Genomic DNA, 20979 nt, shown 5'->3' with positions numbered 1-20979 from the left:
TGGCAATTTTTCTTTCAAAGCTAGCCTTGGATGATTTTATGAGGGAAGGTAGTTTCTTGCTGATACTCACCAGGGATGTCTTCCCTTGGGAATTTACTCTTTTCTATACTAGTTTCCTCCTTCTGTTGTATAGCTTGCTTATGGCAGGGGTCCACCAGACTGGTTTCCTTTTCTTGGAGGAGTGAGTCTTGGTTTTGTTTGGGATAGGACGATCCATGCATTCTTGTAGGTGCCCATAGAGTGTATTAGTAAAGGATTTTGCCCATAGAGTGCATTAGTAAAGGATTTTGCAGCTTGGACAAGCATTATCCTTTAGCATGGGAGCTTTGAAACTTCCCACCTTGGTCTTAAGTAACTTGAAGTTTGCTTTTGAAAAATTTTTCACGTGGTTTCTTTGACCGGAGGGTGGTAGAATGTGGATATCCAGAGTGATTAGTTTATGGTCAGATCTAACCAGCGAGGGGTTGACTTCCAGTGTGAAACACCGGTCGCCCATGTTGGTGATGACCAGGTTCAATATGTTGTCACCTCTGGTGGGGGTGTTGACCAGTTGATCCAGGGCGTTTGAGTTTATAAATTCTAGGAAATGTTGGGCAAGGGAGTTTGTACTTGAGTAGTTCTCCCAGTTAATGTTTGGGTAATTGAAATCACCCAGTATCAGGGTGTTTGGTAGGACCTTTGTTTCCCAGTGTTTCCAGGAATGTGGAGTGGAGGTCCTGAGACATGGTGGGTGTTCAGTAGCAAGCTATAATTTGAATAGCAGTTTTGCCCATTGTTAGTTGCACGTGGATGATCTCTGAAGCATTGTGCTGTGCCAGTAACCTGGAGGTGTGGGTATCCTTGATGAATATAGATACTCCCCCGCCTTTTGTATTTCAGTCCAGGTTTTGTGGCCGAAATGTATGGTATGAGTTGTAGCCTGGTAGTGCTGGGGTACTCTCTGGAGCCTTAAACCAGGTTTCTGTTACTGCACATATATCGATTTTCTTCATACTGAGGAGTGCCTCGAGTGCGTGCATGTTGGTAAAAAGGATACTTTTCTAGCACCCTGGCAACAACAAAATTTGTAAGTGTTTTGCTTTTTGTCCTGAAGTGTCAAAATGGTGTTATTCACCAAGCTTGAGAGAGTCTTATTACATTGTCTAAATCGTCTGTGTCATACCTCTTCCCTTGTTTTGTGCATGATGTTTAGCTGCCTAAAGGTGGTACATTTCCTGTCTATACACACACACTTCATTTGATTTATCTAATTGCTTTTCTGTTCTTGCTTTTTGGAATATTGCAGGTCTGCTTATGCAATTTAATGTATGTCTTTGTTATTGTATTACATTCTCTTTTCATGTTGAGTTGCCTTTATTGCCTAGGTTGTGACTGAACAGAGCCCTTGGAGTAGTCCACCCACCTGGCTAACAAAGCAAAATAAAGTACATTTTATAAACAGAATATCCTTAATTTACTGCTTAATTCTACCGAAATGTTTCCTTGTGCTTATAGCTGTACATACAAATAATCTTGTAATACGCCTGTTGCCTAAATGTGGTTCTAACATTTTTTCACCTGTGTAATCATACTATCAGTAAAATGCTGTGTTCTGTTACAAAAAAAGTGTTGTAATGTTTTGTTAGAGACTTTTTTTTTAATTCAAAAACAAACACACTTCTACGCTCCAGGAACTAGTGAAATTTTTATAAAGAATAAGCGCTTTCGTTCACTGCTGTAATGTGAACTTCAGCAGATTTAGAACTCCCTCTTCAAACACTTCCTTAAATAACAATAAAGGACTGCCATCTAGTGAAAAAAATTGTAAACATTCATTATACACTAATTAAACATTACCAGTTCTAGTTGAACAACATCCTTAAGAGTAATTGTGGCGATCATGGCAGGTCGCTTGATTGTACTTCAGAGAAGGTGTTTACCACTGGTGATATTTTTGTTACCCAGGGAGGTAGGCCTAAGACAAATGGTGCAGTGAAGATGACTGCTATGGGTGGGTTAGTACATTCTACCACATTGAATAACTGGTTCAAACAACTGTTTCAGTTAACTAGTGGTGTCCCTTTTAGATATCTGGATAATGATGATACTTTAAAGCAAAAGATTACCAGATTTAAGAAACTTATTTTAAGATATAGAAAATTGCAAATGGGTAACATATTCTAAGGATAGTATTGCATCTAAACAAACGCTAAAAGGCCTGTGATTTGTTAAATACCCCAATGGTTTACAGGAATGTACAGTACTTCATAATAAACTGTTAAACTTTTTTGACCATATTAGGTTTGAATTCATGGATATTTTGTAGAATGATAAAGAGTGCACCATGAAATAGTTGGAAAAAGACATCAAAAGACTGCAGGATGAAATAATTGGGGATTTGCTGTTTCCTTCTTTGGAAGACAAATTCAATCAAACTTTCTCCAAGGTCGACAGGGAATATGGAGTTATTAAAAACAGAAAAGAAACTAAGGACCGTGAACAGTATCAAATTAATTGAGTATATCCATGTCCTATTCCTGGAAATAAGTCTAAGCAAGTTTTTCCTGCAGCTGTAACATATGATGACGACATAAGTAATTGGGCAGCTGTGATGGTTAGCATTGTCGCTTAACAGCAAGAGGTTTTCCAGTTCGATTCTCAGCTGGGGTGCCTTCTGTGTGGAATCTGCATGTTCTCCTTGTGGTCATGTGGGTTTCCTTCAGGTTCTGCAGTTTCCTCCCACATTCCAAAGACATGCAGTAGGTGGACTGGACACACTAAATTGGCCGTAGGTGTGAATGTTTGGTACAGATGGACTACTGTGGCAGGGCTAGCCACCCAGCAGTGTAAACCTTGGCTCAAGATGATTGTCACTGTTGAAGTGACATCCCGACCTCATGTACAAAATAAGAAAAAGGGGTTATGGATGGATGGATGGATTACAGGTAATATGGTGGACACTGAAAATAATGGGGACTTTTTTTAGGAAACACCAGCATCCTACAACAGTCTTCCAGACTATAGAAAAAGAACAACTGGATTCAACAACAGCAGGATCTTCAATCAGGGTACAGCGGGAATGGGGACCAGAGCAAGAACTATTGACCTGGCAGGAGACCATCGACCAGTTGTGGCCAGTGGAGGAAATAAATTTACCCATGCAACTCATCGATCAAGGTACTGCTTTTATGTTTAAAGGCTTCAAGATTTATAATTGCAGTCACCTGGATATTACACTGGTGTATGGTGAATTTAGTAAGGGTTTTACTTTTGTCCCAGCAAATAACTAGTTGAAAACATAGTAGACTTTGAAACTCTTTATGTGCAAGTTAAACTTGGTGTTGTTTTTTTAAAGATAAGCATCATTTGTTTGTGGGAGCTGACACATTATAAAGAGCTAGTTTATTCAACCATCCCACTATCCCTTTGTCTGGCCGAATTTAAGGCAGCATGTGAGAAAGAGTTGAGAGTTTTGAAGGCTGGTTACACTAGGTACAACTTAACTACAGATGAGAGGAAGTTGTTAAATGACTTGAGCAATAACCAGTCTATAAGGTTTATGAAAGCAGAAGGTGGGGGGGTGATGGACAGTTTTATGTACTCGCAGAAAATGTTACAATATTTCAATGATGGTGACTTTTGTTAATGTGAACAAGAATGAGATTAATATGGTCAATCATGGTATAGTTCTTTGGTTGGAGGACACTGTTACTAACTATGGCTTGGATGTTTGGGTTTATGTTTTTTTCAAGGTTGACAATCCAATTACGCTGAACATCTTTGGTATTCCTAAAGCTCATAAGTTGTGGTGATTGATCTTTCATTACGACCAACTGTGGCTACAGCTGGTTCAAAGACTGAACCTTCAGCTAAATTTGTGGACATCACTTTGAAATCCTTCTTTGCCAATAAACCTCACATCCTTAACCATACATGGCATTTTTCTTAGATAAGTTGCATCAAAACTGTTTTGATAAAGATCTGTTTTTCTTGGTTATTGATATTAAAGACTTATTTAGTTATCCCTCACAAAGATGGCCTGCAGTGGTTTAACAAAGCTTTAATTAGTGGGTCTAATTTAACCCACAGGATAGTTAAACTAGTTGGGGAAGCCATGGAACTGAGTCTGTCAAACAATTTTGTATTATTTGAATCTGAGTATTTTAATCAAATTTCTGGAGTAGCAATGGGGGCCTCGGCAGCGTTGGTATTTGCTAACATTGTGTTGTGGTAGTGGGAGAAACTTTTTGTTTTATCATCCCCTTTTGCAATTTACATAAAAATAAGTAAGTTTTTGAGATTTTTGGATAACTTTTTTATTTTATGGTCAGATAATGGTGAGCAGGTAGATGAATTTTTGAAGTATATTAACAGTACAACTTTTTTGTTATTTAAGGGTCAATACAACAAAAATGAGATAAACTTTTTAGACATGACTGTTGGTAAGGATGTCACTGAACTGAGGTTTACCCCATCAGTTTGCAGGAAAGAAACCTATTCAAACAGTTTATTACATTATAAAAGACATCACCCACCTTGGCAGAAGAGAAATGTGGTTAAAAGGCAGTTTATTAGGATATCACATCTTACTACTGAAGACATTAGATTTCATGATGAAACCAGAAATTTGAGCAAGATGTTTTTTGATGGACCATATTGGTTGAAAGTTTAAAGGATGAGGTGGTTAGAGGTAGGTCCAAGTTTTATAGACTTGTGTTGAAACATGGTTGTGGGATTACAAGAATTGTGGGTAGTGAAGCAGTACCTTCCCAGGAAAATGAGCAGGTCAGTGCTGGGAATTTAAATAACTTTCCTAAAGCCATCGGTATGTGATTTCAGTAATACTTCCAAGGAAGTTAAATCAGTATTAGAGAGGAATTGGAATAACTACATTTTTACGCAGGGTTTGTGCAGTGTTTTTGGAGAAGGGCCCAGTAATGGTTTATAGATCAAGAACCAATTTAAAAAGCATGTTTGGAAAAGGTCACAGTAAAAAGACTGACTATATATCTGCAAAGGGTATGTTTAAATCTGGGGCATTTGCCCATTGTAGATTTATATTTGAAGGTGTGAATTTCACGATAGGAAATTTACCTAAGCCTATTTATCCTGATGGGAAGTAAAACTGTAACCCAAAGTGGGTAGTTTATCTTGCACAGTGTGTTTCATGCTTTATGTTGGAAAAACTGAAAAAGCTGTAAAAACATGGATATATCAGCATGTTTATGCTGTAAGGAAGAACGACCCTAAAATCGCTTTATTTAAGCACTCCGAAGAGTGTCAGGATTTTTAAAAATGTATTTTTTTGTGTGTTAGAAAATATTCCACATTTTTACAGGGGGATGGGGTAACTGGACAGTATATGTGGAAAAGAGGGAATTATACTGGCAAGTGTTATTGAATTCTACAAATCCTGCTGGTATTAATGACCAACTTTCAGTTGATGGTCTGCTCCTGTTGAAAAAGGATACATATGTAGTAGTGTTTTTAATTTTAACATGGAGTACTTATGTTACATTATGTAATTTTACAATACGTTAATATATGGGGGCATTGCAAGTTTTTGTGTGCAACATTTAACGTGAGTTTAATGATTGATTTTATTTATGGTAGTGTTTATTTTGTTCAACTAGAACTGGTAGTGTTTAATTAGTGAATAATGAATGTTTTTAATTTTTGTCACTAGATGGCAGTGTTATTTAAGAAAGTGTTTGAAGAGGGAGTTCTGAATCATCTGATAAAGTTCACATTACAGCAGTGAAGGAAAGTGCTTATTCTTTATTAAAAATTTCACTAGTTTTGATGCCTTCAGGTGTGTGTGTTTTTGTTTTACCAAGTTTTGTAGGTGGATTTTGTTGGTTGGTTTACTTTTTTAAAATTCAATACATTACAACCTTATGGATTTAATTAATATGCTTGGAAGATTGTTTTGTTGTAGCTTTCACTTTAAGAATGTTTAATTTGCCTTTTCTTTTAAATTAATTTGTAGTGCATGGAGTGCACTAATTATCCTCCCAATATTCAGGAAAAACAAACCAGTTAAGCGCTAAAGTGGTGCGAGAGCCAACTTTAACGAATTTTAAGCACACCCTTCTAAAGTTGTTAAGGTTGGGTCTAGAGCTAGACAGTAAAATCTGCCTGTACTGTCCAGCAAATGAAGTGGCAGAGTAAAATATTTGTTTTTGCCTGCTTGTCCATACAGCTAAGCTGTCCCTAACGTCCAGTTATAAGTGGAAAAAGTAGCTTGATTAACTGGAAGTGTTTTCAGCTGCAATTTCTAAAGGATACAAAGTCTGAAACTTAAACATGTCATTATTTAGGGACTTCAAGTCCTCAGTGGTTTCCCCAAAAATCACAGATTTTAAGAGGAACAGATCAGAAATATGAAGCAGTGATCTTGAAGTTCTGAGAAAATTTTGACAGTTGAGAGGTATGAAAGGTGAGTGTAAAGGTAAGGGACTACATTACATGCACTGCCTTTTTGACACTGCTTAAGTGTTTTGCTGCTTCTTTTTTTCTTTTTACTGTAACTTATAGTACACGGAGCAGATAAAGCTCCATGTACTACAAAGAATTATGATTGGTTTGCCGATCCTAACCTACAGTTGTGTGTTCTCAACATGGATGCCAAGATTCTTGAGCTTCGCTTGTTGTTGTTATATCTTTCGGCTTTTTCCGGTTAGGGGTCGCCACAGCGGAACTCCGGTCCGCTAATGGTTGGCAGTAGATTTCTACATGCCAAGTTGCCAGCTCTGATGCACAACCTTCAACGAAGGTACGCCATCCACACAGAAGACGCTCTAGCTGAGAATCGAACAGGACAACGTCTTATTGTGAGGCGACAATCACTCCTGAGTTGAATTTCTTGGCATCCATGTCTTGAACATGTAATAAGATTGTTTGGTGAACCAATCATAATCCTCTGTATTATAAATATTGTCTTTGTGGGGTTTTTTGTGTTTTTTTATATATATATATATATATATATATATATATATATATATATATATATATTGCTTTTCTTAGAGTGGATTTATTTCTCCTTAAAAACATTATCTGAGGTAGTAGAGAGGATCTACGGTTTAATAAGTCTGTGTTTTGAGCTCTTATGTTTTATTATTTTATTTAGTATGAGCACATTTCAGTATTATAAATATTATTTTATTTAGCGCTCTGAGTGCATTTCAGTCTTGTAAATATACTTTTTTATAGTAATTTATGTTGCACTTTTCCAAGACTGTTTTAGTCACCGAAATGCTCATATGTACATTGGAGCCAATGAGGCACATTGATCTAAATTGATTGCGTTAACATAAATAGGCCCTCAAGCCTATTGCATCAACTGTATAGAGATGCAGACAATAAGGATGTTGTAGTAGGAAATGAGCACAGGCATGTGCTTACATCTAGAGATGTGAGAGTGGTAGATTGTGTGTTTGTTGAATGCTGTTGGGGTGGATTTCCAAAGGATAAATGTGTAGGCATCAAATTCCAAACAACAAAATTCATGTAGATACATGATGCATCATAGTTATGATCCAGTTTAGCACAGGTTGTTAAAATCTGAACTAGGTTAAATTATTCCATGTAGTAAAATTGTCTGTGGTAAACAATACATGACTTACCTTTCAAAGCACTGGAGAAAATCCTATTCACTTATTTTACTCTATAAATGTTGAGGCTGTGAGAGAAGCAGCTTTGTAGTTGGACATCACAGCTATAAGTACTCATATAAAGAATGCTTTTTGCCCTCAGTAATTCATGCAGCATGCATATAAGGCATTGTGTGATATTGTCCATATATCTAAAATTGGTATTTGACTTTTTAAGTATTAAGTGAATATGGTTGGTGTGCCAGTGTAGACTACAAAGTGTGCTGCTAAGGAATAATAGAAGGGCTACTACAGGAAGCATCCAGAAGGAAGATGCATCTTGCTTTCTTGGCTTGGTGTCACAAAAATTACTTGAATTTGATTGCTGTTAAGTGTCAGTATTATATGTAAAAAGGGAAGGCACTTTATTTTGGAGGGTGTGCTGGAAATGAGTTTCTTCCAAGAAATCTAGGTATGTGCAGTCCGGGATAAAGATGAGAACAGTGCAGTTTCTTAAAGCGTACATTTTATCGTGAGTTAAGGTACTCCTTATGTTACCTACAAACAGAATAAGTAATAGTAGACTCAAAGACTAACACTGTGATTCATAAGCATTGTGTGCCCAGGTGCCAGAATCTGGGTGGATGGCAGCTTATTCATTCTGCTCATACATGTGCAATTAGTAAAGTGAATTATCAGTGATGGTCCTTACCAAGATTATGATGCAAATAGTATGGCAGGTTTACTGGACAGGCAGGTGGTGGTCCAGATCTTTTACGCTAAGTATTGAGTCCAGGTTTGCATTCATCCTTGCAGGTGCATATATGTGCTTTCGGAATACATTTTGTGTGTGACTGATATGTCACTTTTTTAAGTGCATTCACTATTGAAATATTTACTCATTTGTGTAAGGGTTCTCATACTTGCAGTGTGCAGTGCCACAATTTATAATTTTGTTTAATGCATAGAACATAACACATTCACAAAAGGTTGTATTTTGTTCTCTGGCTGTCTGTCATGACCCAAAGGCATGTCGCACAGTAGACCTTGGCAATTTGTGCATCTTTCAATATGATACTGCTTGGAGCACAGAAGGATGATACAAATGATTAGGCAGTTATGCACAATATGGCAGGCTGCACACTTTGATGGAATGTGGTGCCTTGAATGTATAAACAGTGTGTTAGACATTTCACGCATACATTTATCCATAGCTACAAATGCACATACACATGTGCGCTCACATGCACATCTGTGCTCCTCCATGTAGGTTTGTGCAGTGCAAGGGTATGGTGAACCTGTACCAAGAATGCACAGCAGGAACAGTCTTCCAGCTACAGGGCCAATAACTTTTCATTAACGTTTAACACTTGGTAATGACTATAGGCTTAATCTGAGTGTAAGCTGTGACAAATGACTAGCTTTATACCATAGTTTGGAATTAGCTTTCTGATGTAAAGTGCAACTAAATCATTAACTCTTTTCAGCCTAACTTTCAGCTATACTGCAAAATGCTTGCAAAAGATGGACACCGACATACCTAAAAAAAAAAAAAAAAAAAAATGTCACTGAAAAACTCTTTCCAGTGACCAAAAATGAATGAAATCACAGTGTTCTCCACAGTGCACTGTATGTCTATGTGAAATTACATCAGATAGGATCATTTTTGAATGTAAGAAGAAAGTGTGCTAGCTTGGAGTTTCAAGACATTTCACCAGTGACATTTTCACTGACATGTAACTTGCTGGCGGTCGCTAGTCAACTGTGGCACTGACTATATGCCAAGTTTGAATTCATGTAGCCTGGGTAATTTCCTCTAATGCTGTGCAACCTTGGATTTTATATATATATTGTGGCACAGAAGATGGTTAAATTATGAACATTTTTTTTATTGTTCTGATATAGAATATCAACTTTATGCATAACAGACACTTAAATGATGAAATATATATTTTTTCATTGTTTTGATGTGAAAACACCACTTTCTGATGTGATCTGCTTTTTGAATTGTTGTTTGTATTTAAGTTATGAGCTGAGGGGTGTATACATGCCATTAAGGCTGAGCTGAACAGACGTTAGTTGAATGAAAGTGCCTGCTTGTGGGAACTTGGATGTAACCCTATAAGAGAGAAGTTGGTCTCTCAGTGCAAGGAGAACATTCATGTACAAGAGAGAGAGAGAATTGATTGGAAGAGATACTTGCCTGTCGCGGCAGAGGGAGATTGTATGGAAGAGAGGTTTGCTTTTGCTTGGAAAAGGCATTTGCCTTTTGACTCAGAGGAAAATTCTTTGGGTCACTGGAGACTCATGCTGGAGGTGGAAATCTGTATTTTAGTGTTTTCTGTTCTCAAAGTTTTGCTTTTTATAGTTTTGGCTTATCACTGCAAGTAAAGTGCACAAAACCTGAAATGTCTGCGTACAGTGTGTTTCATTCACTACATTTGCAGGGGGGTGGAGTGAATACAAAAAGTCTGGCCTCCTGAAGAAACTCTGTAAACTTGGCCTAAGTTTTAACCATTGCTTTTATTTGATGTGTGTTTCTTAATGAGTTGTCTGTGTTTGACAATGCCAATGACACTGCCATGAATCCAAGCATAACAGTTCCTAGCAAGCCATTTTGGTGTAGAGCAAATTAGAAAATAACTGCTTAGAAAATAGGCAACCATATATCACAATAGTGACTATAAGTTTTTACAGGCTACTGTTTTAGAAAAAATGTAGGTAAAGTTAGGAGATGATGAAATGTTAAAAGATAAATTGTTATTTAAAGAATATGTATTTATTCTTAAATATAATACCTTGGTTCCACATGATCTTAATTGTGAAGTCAACTGGAAGTATTTGATTTAATGATTTAATTGTCTATTTAATTGTTTTTTTAATGGATTTATTGATTTTAGTGGGTATTTAAGGGGAATGCTCCAGTACTTTTGTGTATACTTCTTGAAGACTGTTTAAGTCGAGAAGCTAAAGTTGAAGAATAAACTGGGATCTTGTCTGCAGTATCACCACCCTGATTGGAGAAAAAATGATGTCCTTCCATATCACTGTTGCAATATCCTTAATTAAAAGGATCCCCTGTCAAGGGTAGCCGTAGGATTTTAAGGATGTCGTATGTCACATATATGCTCCCTGCTCATGGCGTAAGGCCACCAGTGCGACTGCCATCTTCAATTGTTGTTTTGCGCACTCTTTCATCTCTGCTGAATTCAACCCGTTACCGGATAAGTGTCCCGTTGGGGGTGTCTTCTTGTCTGTTTTTTCTTTTTGTTTATTTGCGAGTTTGTATGTCATCCAGAAAGAGAAAATGTCATTGTGGGAGACAGATTCCTCATAAAGACCATCACGAGTAATGTCTTTTTTTGTTTAGGTGTTTCTCACAACCATACTAAGTGCTTATTTTGTCAGTGTTTGTCTGTAAGACCCTGCGCAGTCATCTCTCCTTCTTGTCTATCTATGTGAAGAACCAACATCTTAAGTTGTTGGCACAGGGTGCTAAGGCAGAATCCTCCTGTCTGAAAGGTCAGACGTCTGCTAAGAAGGCGGCCAAAAAAGTTAGGTTGGATTCTGTTGCTGTACCACCTCCCTCAGATGTCTCTTTCAAGGTTGGTGAAAGCCCAGTGAATCATCTGGCTGTTCCATCAGATTCCTCTGCTTTGAGCGTGTCAGTGGCCGACATGGATCTGACTTCAAGCACATTCTCCAAGGCTCTGCAGACATCTTTCACGGATGTTGAGGGGAAACCTCAGCTGATCATTTCAGAGGAACCGAGGGGTGTTCCACGGATTCTTGTTCGGGAGGAGATTCCCACTACATTATCATAGGAAGTTACTAGGCTATTGGCCTTGAGGCCCTTACAAGTCTAGCCAAGTATTTAGCCCATGTTCCAAGTCAGCTTTGATTGAGTGCCAGCAAGAGTCTGAACCTCCTAAGGTCTTTAGGGCTGATGTCCTTTTAAAGAAGAAACAGAAAACAAAACACATTTCCCCTACTCTTAAGAATCCTCAGCATGAATAGCAGGATTTTACCCAGAGGTTGTTTAATGCACTCATGGCATTGAAGTCTCCCCAGGTAGTTTCTGTCCCTACCCCCCCCCCCCTTGGTCTTCTACTCTACTCAAGAGGGCTAGGGAGCAAGACTCCTCAGATGAGGACTTGGATTCAGGGGATGAGTTCTTGGCATACTCCTGTCAGATTCCTTCTCCATTGGACTTTGGTTCTGAGGAAGAAGATTCTAGTAGCCCAGATTTTCCCTTTGAGGAACTCCCATTTGGAGATACTGTCTCTCTTCTACGAATTCTTTACTGCTCAGGTTTCTGACGTCCAGAAAAGGTATTATGAACTCCTCCAGATGGAGTCCTCTGAGCCCTGTGCTATTCCTCCAGTCCTGGCTGCCCTGTTGGACACCTTTTCAACAGTTTCTTGGGGTTCTGATTCTGAACCTCCAGCCCCTAAAAAACAGACAGATTTTATAAGGTGCCTGATGACTGTAAGTTCCTTTACAAATGTCTGTCTACTGACTCTTCTGTTGTGTCTGTCTCTTCAGATAAACCTTCTAAGCTTTTGTCTTCTACTGAACTGTCTCCTCCTGATAAGGACAGTAGAGCTGTGGAACAGCTGGGCTAAAAGTTGTCTACTCCTGGTACCCTGGCCTTTTGAGCTATTAATTATCAGACCCATACAACCAGGAATGTCTTAGCTGTTCTTTCTCAGGCATCTCAGGTTGTCTTTGACTTTCTTGATTCTGAGGGGGAAGGCTTCATCCCTCTCTTTCTTGGGCTCCTCTTCCCAAGTGGCTCACCATTCTATTAAATGTAGTTGTGATACAGCTGATGCTTCTTCTAGGGCTGCTGCTTTTGGTTCTCTGTTAAGGTGCTACACTCAGCTTAATCTCCAACCTTTACCTGATGATATTAAGGATAAATTGTTGGATTCTACCCTTGACAATAAAAACCTCTCTGTTTCTGCTGCTGCTGAGCTTTTTAAGTCACTTTAGGAAAAGGGCAAGGCTTTGCAGGAATTGAAGCATATTTTTGTTTCTCCTATTCCTAAATTTCAGAAGAATTATCCCTCTAAGTCTTTGTTTATAGACACTCTCCCTCCTCCCAAAGATAAGAAGGGTTCTAGACAGTTTCCTTCTGTTAAGTCTACTCAGATTCCCACTATTTAAAAACCTCCTTTTCAAGACAAGCCAGGTTCTTTTTGACTATCTCCTTCCTGCTATCCTAAATCAGGTCCCTTTATCACATTGTCTTTCCCTGTCTCTTCCCAATTGGTTGAGTCACTCAGGGTTCCAGGGTTTTCCATCATCTTTTCTGGATACTTCATGGTGTGAAAATCCCTTTCTCCTTTTCTGGGCATTCTCCAACCTCTTTAGGAACAGCTGTCTTTCTTTTGAGATGTTCTTCGGGGCCTTTTGTCTCCGGGCACCATCCAAGCAATTCCCACTCCCCAGCAGGGGAAGGGATTTTATTCCAGAATGTTTTTGTTTCCCAGGAAAAAAGGCACCTGTAGGCCCATTCTGGACTTTTCTCGACTCAACACCTTTCTGAAAATCCTTTTGGATGCTGTCCCTTCAGACTCTGTTTCCTCCTCTTCTTCCTCAGGCCTTCCTGGTCTTTCTGGATCTCAAGGATGCTTATCTTCACTTCCCTATTCATCCCCATTTCAAGAAATATTTGCATTTCTGTGTTTCTCCCTTGAAATTTCAGTTCTCTGCTTTGCTGTTTAGCCTCTCTACTGCCCCAAGGGTTTCACCAAATGTGTTGCTGCTGTGATTGTCTTTTGCAGGATGAGGGGGATACAAATCTTTACTTACCTGGATGACCTGCCAGAGACCTTGCTTCAGGACCTTCACTGTGCTGTTTGTCTCTTGAAAAGCTTAAGGTTTTATGGTAAATTTCCAGAAATCCTTCCTGCCTTTTCGTGGTTGCAGGCCCCAGACCATTCCTATGCTAGCTTCCCTGCCATCACCCAAGGCTCTTGCTCTAATTCCCTTTTTTCATTCCCTTCTTCCTCAACTCTGTTACAGACAGAGTATTTCTAGGGACTCTGAGAATTCATAGCTTCCATGATTTATATGCTACCTCTAGCCAGACTCGACATGACAAAGCTACAGTAGTTCCTAAAGTCAGTATGGCTCCAACACTGTCATCCTTTAGATTTTCTAGTCCCTTTTCTTCCATGCCTTAAATTAGAACTTCTTTGGTGGATTCATCGGCTGTATCTCAACTCAGGGCTTCTTTTTCAGCCCCCTGTCCACCTGTCAGGTACGTTTTTCGGATGCCTAGATGTGGGGTGCTTTTTTCAACCCTATCACGTTCAGGGTCTTTCGCCGATTCATCAGAGGGCAGACCATATCAACATCAAGGAGGTGAGTGCTCTCCTCCTTGCTCTTCAGGCCTTTCATATCCTTTTTCTTCCAGAGTCTCTCAGAATCTTTACAGACAATACCATGGTGATGTGGTACATCAACAAACGGGGGGGGGGGGGGTCCTAACTTCTGTGCAGACTAATTTCTCAAGTGTGGGATCTGGCTGTTCAATACCAGGTGACTCTTCTCGCTGTTTATTTTCCTTCAGAACAAAGCATTGTGGCAAACTGAACAGATACATAACACAGGCTCATGAGTGAATGCTTTACAGAGGTCCGTTTTTGGACATTGTCCACTAGTGGGATACTCTTTAGGTAGATCTTTTTGCCTCCCTTGTGAACAGACAAATTCCTCTGTTTTGCACCACGCTCCCAAGTTCTCTGACATGGAAAGTGGCCGTCCTGCCTTTTTCTTGGAAAGGGATGTTTCTTTACACCTTCCCTCCCTTTCCTCTCATACCAAGGGTCCTGCTCAAGATAGAGCAAGACTCCCCCAAAATCTTGCTGGTAACACCCTTTTGGCCCAGACAGCATTGGTTCCCTCTTTTTTTGCACCTAAACAAAGGCAGTCACTACACGTTACCTCACAGGGTGGACCTACTCACACAAGACAAGGGATCTCGCATCCATTCTCACTTGTCCACTGTTAACGGACACTGAGTGATATGGTTTTGATCCCTTTTAGGCCCCTTTTTTCTGAGGACGTGCTTTTGGCTCTGCAGTAGGCCAGGAAACCAACTACCAGGAAATCATGTCTGTTCAAATGGAAGAGATTTTCTCTCTGGTTCCTTGTTCGTAATCAGGATCCACCTTCTCTGGAGATTCCTCTGGTTCTCTCTTATTTGTGGGAATTGCTCCATGCTGGTCAATCAGTTTCTTAATGGTGTACTTCATTTTAGGTCTCCCAGGCAACCTATTCCTCCTTCCTGGTACCTTAAGTTTGTTCTTGAAAAATTGATTTGGGCTCCTTTTGAACCTGCAGCTACAGCTTCCTTGCAGCATTGTACTTGGAAGACTGTTCTTCTTTCTGGCCCTTGCTTTAGCTAAGAGTGTGTCTGAGCTTTAGGCCCTTGTGGCTGTTTCTCCTTTTTTGGTTTTTCCTAAGGACAGGGCATCTCTTCTTACTAATCCTTCTTTTATGCCTGAGGTGGTTAATAAATTGTCTCTTAATCAGTCTCTTAATTTGCCAACCATTTTTCTTTCTCTGCAATCTGCTATCAAGAAAGTTCTTCACACCTTGGATTTGCCTAGGCAACTCAAGTATTATTTGGATAAGACTAAGACCATTCACAAGTCTGAGCAACTTTTTGTTTCTTTTCATCTCAGATCTCTATGTTTGGCTCTTTCCAAGCAAACAGTTTCTTTATGGATCTCTAAATCCATTTCTTTTTGTTATTCCTTTCATGGGAAAAGCCTTTTTGCTTCTTTTAAGGCTCATTCTACTAGGGTGTGGCTTCCTCTGATGCTTTTTTCAAAGGTTTACATACCAGTTCCATCCTTGAGGCTGCTACTTGGACCTCTGTCCATACTTTTACTAAGCTTTATAAATTGGATGTTGTTTCCAGGGCTAGAGTTGGCTTTGGCAGAGCTTTGCCATGGCTTTCTTGGGTCATTTCCTCTTGAGCTTTTGTACTCTTCCTTTAGTGAAGACGACTGCAACAGTGATATGGAAAGACAGAGGACAGTTGTGTGAAGTCTTACTATAACAGTTGTCCTTTTCACCTTTACAGTATTTTCCCCATTTTTTTTATTCCTTCTGGATGCACATGTTCCTCCTTGGACTGTTGTTTCTCCTGGGGTGTTTCAGTTCTGAGGTATGTACATCCGTATATCATCTTTATGCCTGATGGTGTGAGCGGGGAGCATACCATACCTCTCAACTGTCCAGATTTTTGCCTTATATTTTTGGTATGGTTTTCATAAAATTGTGGCTTTCTGGCAAATTAGTGGCAAATCATTGAAGACTGAAATTGGAAAATTATGACAGACATTTGAGTTTTAGACTTCATACCCTTCAGAAACTTCATGCTAATGCAAAAATTTGTAAGACCAATATTTCAAAAGTGTCCCTATTTGTACCACTTTTTTATGGCTTTGTCCAGATTTCTTACTCTGAGGTTGAGAAGTATGGAGCATACATGTGATGTACAATGTCCTTAAAATCCTAAGGCTTTTGTATACTGGTCAGACACTGGGCTACACTTGGCAAGTGAATCCTTTATTGAAGAATACTGCAGCAGTGAAGAGGACATCTACTGTTATGGTAAGATTCTACACAACTGTGCTTTCTCCAGCAGGGTGTTAATGTCGAGGTGTAATGCCCATTGAAAAACAAGTCTGATGTTTCACGACCGCATTTTAAGGTGCCATGAAGCTTGGACAGTAAGGAAGGTAATGATCACCACTGTTTTACACTTGCTAAGCAGCACATTTGCTCTTTAGCGAGTGTAAAATTAAAATAAATATGGAACATTAAAAAGAAAGGTGTGTGTGTGTGTGTGTGTGTGTGTGTGTGTGTGTGTGTGTGTGTGTGTGTGTGCGTGTGTGTGTGTGTGTGAAAATGAGAGTGAGATTGATCAAGCCATTATTTTACATTCTGTAAGCAGCACTTCTGTTTAGTGAATATAAATTTAAAGAAAACATTTAAGAAAATTTAAGAAAAGAAAGAACTAAAACTGTGTGTGTGTTTGTGTGTGTGTGTGTGTGTGTGTGTGTGTGTGTGTGTGTGTGTGTGTGTGTGTGTGTGTGTGAGTGTGTTAGAGAGAGAGAGAAAAGCATGAGATCACTTGACCAGTGACAGCATTTAAAAGGTATCTTCTTCTTCTTTTGGCTTTTCCCGGTTAGGGGTCACCACAGCAGAACTCCGGTCTGCTAATGATTGGCAGTAGATTTTTACTGTGCCGAGGTGCCAGCCTGATGCCCAGCCTTCAACGAAGGCATGCCCATTCACGCATGTCTTTCGAACGCCACTTGACCGTGGGGAGGACATGCAGACTTGAGTATCTCAAAACCTCTAAGCTCAAGAAATCTGGATAAAGCCTAAAATAAAGGAACCAGATCTCTTAACCGTCTAGATTTTTGCCTACTATTTATTGGATTGCTCATCATAAAATTTATGCTTTTCTGGTAGATTGTACAGGATTGAAGTCAATAAATGATGTGACATACAGTGGATATAAAAAGTGTACACACCCCTGTTAAAATGCCAGGTTTTTGTGATACAAATAAATGAGACCACAATAAATTTCAAAACTTTTCCCACCTTTAATGTGACCTATAACCTGTAAAATTCAATTGAAAAACAAATCTGTTAGGAGAAAAAATATAAAAAATAAAAAAAGGTACGATAAGCTGGTTGCATAAGTGTGCACACCCTTAAACTAATAATTGGTTGAAGCATCTTTAGATTTAATTACAGCATTCAGTCTTCTTAAGTAGGAGTCTATCAGCATGGCACATCTTGACTTGGCATTATTTACCCACTCTTCCTTGCAAAAGCACTCCAAATCTCTCAGATTGCAAGAGCATCTCTTGTGCACAGCCCTCTTCAAGTCACCCCACAGGTTTTCTATTGGATTTAGGTCTGGGCCATTCCAAAACTTTAATTTTCTTTTGCTGAAGCCATTTTTTTGTTGATTTGGATGTATGCTTCGGGTCATTGTTATGTTGAAAGGTGAAATTCCTTATCTTCAGCTTTCTAGCAGATGCCTGAAGGTTTTGGGCCAAAAGTGACTGGTATTTGGAACTGTTCATAATTCCCTCCACCTTGTCTAAAGCCCCAGTTCCAGCTGAAGAAAAGCAACCCCAAAACATGATACTGCCACCACCATGCTTCACCGTGGGGATGGTATTCTTTTGGTGATGTTGAAGTGTTGCTTTTGTGCCAAACATACCTTTTGGATTTGTGGCCAAAAAGTTCAACCTTGGTCTCATAAGACCATAAGACATTTTTCCACATGCTTTTGTGAGACTTGATGTAATGTTTTGCAAATTTTAGCCAGGCCTGGGTGTTTTTCTGTGTAAGAAAAGGCTTTCGTCTTGCAATCCTACCCCATAGTCCAGACATATGGAGAATACGGGAGATTGTCATATGTAGTACACAACCAGTACTTGCCAGAAATTCCTGCAGCTCCTTCAGTGTTGCTGTAGGTCTCTTGGCAACCTCCCTGACTAGTTTTTGTCTTGTCTTTTCATCAATTTTGGAGGGACGTCCAGTTCTTTGCAACGTCACTGTTGTCCCATATTTTCTCCACTTTTTGATGACTGTCGTCACTGTGTTCCGTGGTATACCCAATGCTATGGAAATTTTTTGTACCCTTCTCCTGACTGATGCCTTTCAACAATGAGATCCCTTTGATGCTTTTAAGCTGTCTGCAAAGCATGGATTTTGCTGTAGCAGGCAACTGAGTAAATGTCAGGTAAATCCTACTAGGACAGCTGAACTTTATTTGGGGTTAATCAGAGTCTCATTAATTGATGGCAGGTGTGTACCCAAGAAGACTAAATGTAATTAAATCAAAAGGTGCTTCAACAAAGTATTAGTTTAAGGCTGTACACACTTATGCAACCAGCTTATTGTACGTTTTTTTTTTATTTTTTATATTTTTTCCCATAACAGATTTGCTTGTTTTTGAATTGAATTGTACAGGTTATAGGTCACATTAAAGGTGGGAAAAGTTTTGAAATTATTTATTGTGGTCTCATTGTTTTATATCACAAAAACCTGGCATTTTAACAGGGGTGTGTACACTTTTTATATCCACTGTACATTTGAGTTTGACTTGTTATCCTTTAAAAAATGCATGCCAACACAAATCCTGTTGTTCTAGCAACTTTCTAAGTTTATAAGAGCAATATTTAAAATCCATCCCAAATGTTAGACCTTTGTCTCTCATTATTTTGTAATTTGTCCAGATTTTTTGAGCATAGAGGTTGAGAGGTATGGAGGGATCAAAGGCTAAAAATAGAAACAGATTTTAAACAGTGCTGACACAAAATTAGAAAGTAGCTAGAGTAAAAGGATTTGTTTTAGCGCGTATTTTGTCTGAAACTTGAATGTATGTCATTATTTATTCCCAGTGATTGCCAGTAAACCACAAATTTGATGAGTAAGGGACCAGAAAATTAGGTAAATATCTGGACATTTTTTGAAAATCTTATATTTTGGATGTAAAATACTTCCTCCAAAACCATTTACATATACTACAGCAAGTTTGAAATATTAAGCAAAGTGAATATTTTACATCTTAAATATAACAAAAAATAATATATTAATAAAAAAATAAGTAAAACACAACATTTTTACTGATAGTCCATTCTCCAAGTGCAGTAATGCTCTTCAGGGAAGCAGGCCTCAGAACATCCCTGGGCGGTCATTATTCACACAGTAATGCATACCCTGTTGAGCATAATTGCTTGCTTAGCATGACACTGGCAGGTTAGTACTATAAGAAAAGGCCAATATATGATGAAAAGCATTTTTTCTTCCAGGTCTTAGATGCACTTACACTTTAAAGCTAATTACTGTCAAGATTAGGTCTGAAATGTACAGCTGTTTTATAGAATGCTTTCATATCTTGAAATGAAGGCAGAAAGATGATTTGAAGAGAATGATGAATGAGCTAAAGCTGATGTTTTATGGAGTAAATTACATTAGAAAGTGTGACAGAGCAGAGGATTAAGGCTTGAAATGTTAACAAGCTGCTTCCTGTAACCAAAGGTGTAGAGGGTTAGATTTCTTCCACCTGTACTTGCCTGCTGTGCGACTCTGATTGCAGATAGTGCTTCCATGTCACCCATGAAAAGGGTGTCCAGTTGGCTTAATAATTAACATGTATAAAAAAGGCTGTTGAAGTTACTGTAGCTGAAGAAGGTCTGAAGGGCAAGTTTTTAGAGACTGTCCTAGATGCCCTCACAGTTTCATGTCATGATCTTGAATATTAGAAAGGCACTCAAAAAAAAAATCAAGGGGGATTTTGAATCTTGTGTTTGTCTGAGCAAAGCCTCCTACAGGCAGCTTTGCCACTTGCACCATCTAGTATAATGAACTGCATTGTCCACCGCACCCTGTGTAATAAAAAGTAAATTTCCCCAACAGTAACCTCATCAAAATGAGTGCTTTTCTCATTCAGTGATGGTGACTACAGTGAACAATTCCAATCAGTGTCCACTGTGTTTATGAAATTTCCCCCTTTTTGAATGCAGTGATAGTCTTGCTGTATATGTGTTTGGCTATACAAGTAATTGTTTTGCATTTATTTCGAAGTACAGATACTTATTACATGTATATGGTATCCGTACATGAGCCACCAAACATCATGATGTTTCAGCAGTATAAGTAGATTGCCATGCATTTGTTTGGAGGTAAACCAGGCATGTGTTTGTAGACCATTAAAGTTTATTTTGAATGTCCAGGAATGTATTAATAAATTATTTAAAGCCAGCCTACCTTCTTCACTCTATAGTGCTGTTGGTCAGCCTACATTTGCATGCTCAAGGAAGTTTGATGGCAAGTTGAACTGGATACAGATGGTTGAATGTTATTTGAATGATGCTTTTTTGTTTTTAGAACAATCCAAGACCTGTGAATTACCAGTTCCAGCAGAATTTGGACTACTACAAGGCGCGTGGTGCAGACATTGTAAACAGAACCCGGTAAGAATTACAGAGATTGTGGGGTTTTTATGGGTGTACACAACTTAGCTTGAGATCATGGAGAGAAAACTCAGTGCAATCCATGACTCTTATGATGACCTTGTGCACGCAGCTTAACTTTGTTAGAAACAGTCGTGTGAGTTCCAAAGCTGACGAGCACAAGGGCCCCACAGAAAGAAGGATTTACTTGATTTTCTTGCTGTCTTTTGTAGTTCATTTGTAGGTGACTGCAGACGAGACTTGGAAAAATGTGTTACTAGTTGCTACCCTGAATGACTTTGCTGCTGTATTTAAGAAAAGCTTTCAGTTTAGGTCCACACTTGACCTTTTGCCAGCATCTGCATACTGTGTTTTTAGTGAAATACAAAGCCCTTTTTTGAAAG

At 38.9% G+C, this 20979-nt stretch overlaps 1 protein-coding gene across 1 annotated transcript in view; it reads left to right on the top strand.

Annotated features, from left to right (window-relative positions):
* TBC1D5 (TBC1 domain family member 5) overlaps positions 1-20979 on the top strand; it is a 1986766-nt gene that overhangs the window by 1374997 nt on the left and 590790 nt on the right. The window contains exon 12 of the mRNA XM_044066237.1: positions 20511-20596. Within this exon, the coding sequence (XP_043922172.1) occupies positions 20511-20596 (86 nt within the window). The remainder of the gene's footprint in view (positions 1-20510; positions 20597-20979) is intronic.

The sequence above is a fragment of the Protopterus annectens genome, chromosome 3.part1 (assembly GCF_019279795.1).
Source record: "Protopterus annectens isolate FY-2018-M chromosome 3.part1, PAN1.0, whole genome shotgun sequence".
NCBI lineage: Eukaryota > Metazoa > Chordata > Ceratodontiformes > Protopteridae > Protopterus > Protopterus annectens.
This window is presented reverse-complemented; position numbering and strand designations above follow the sequence as displayed.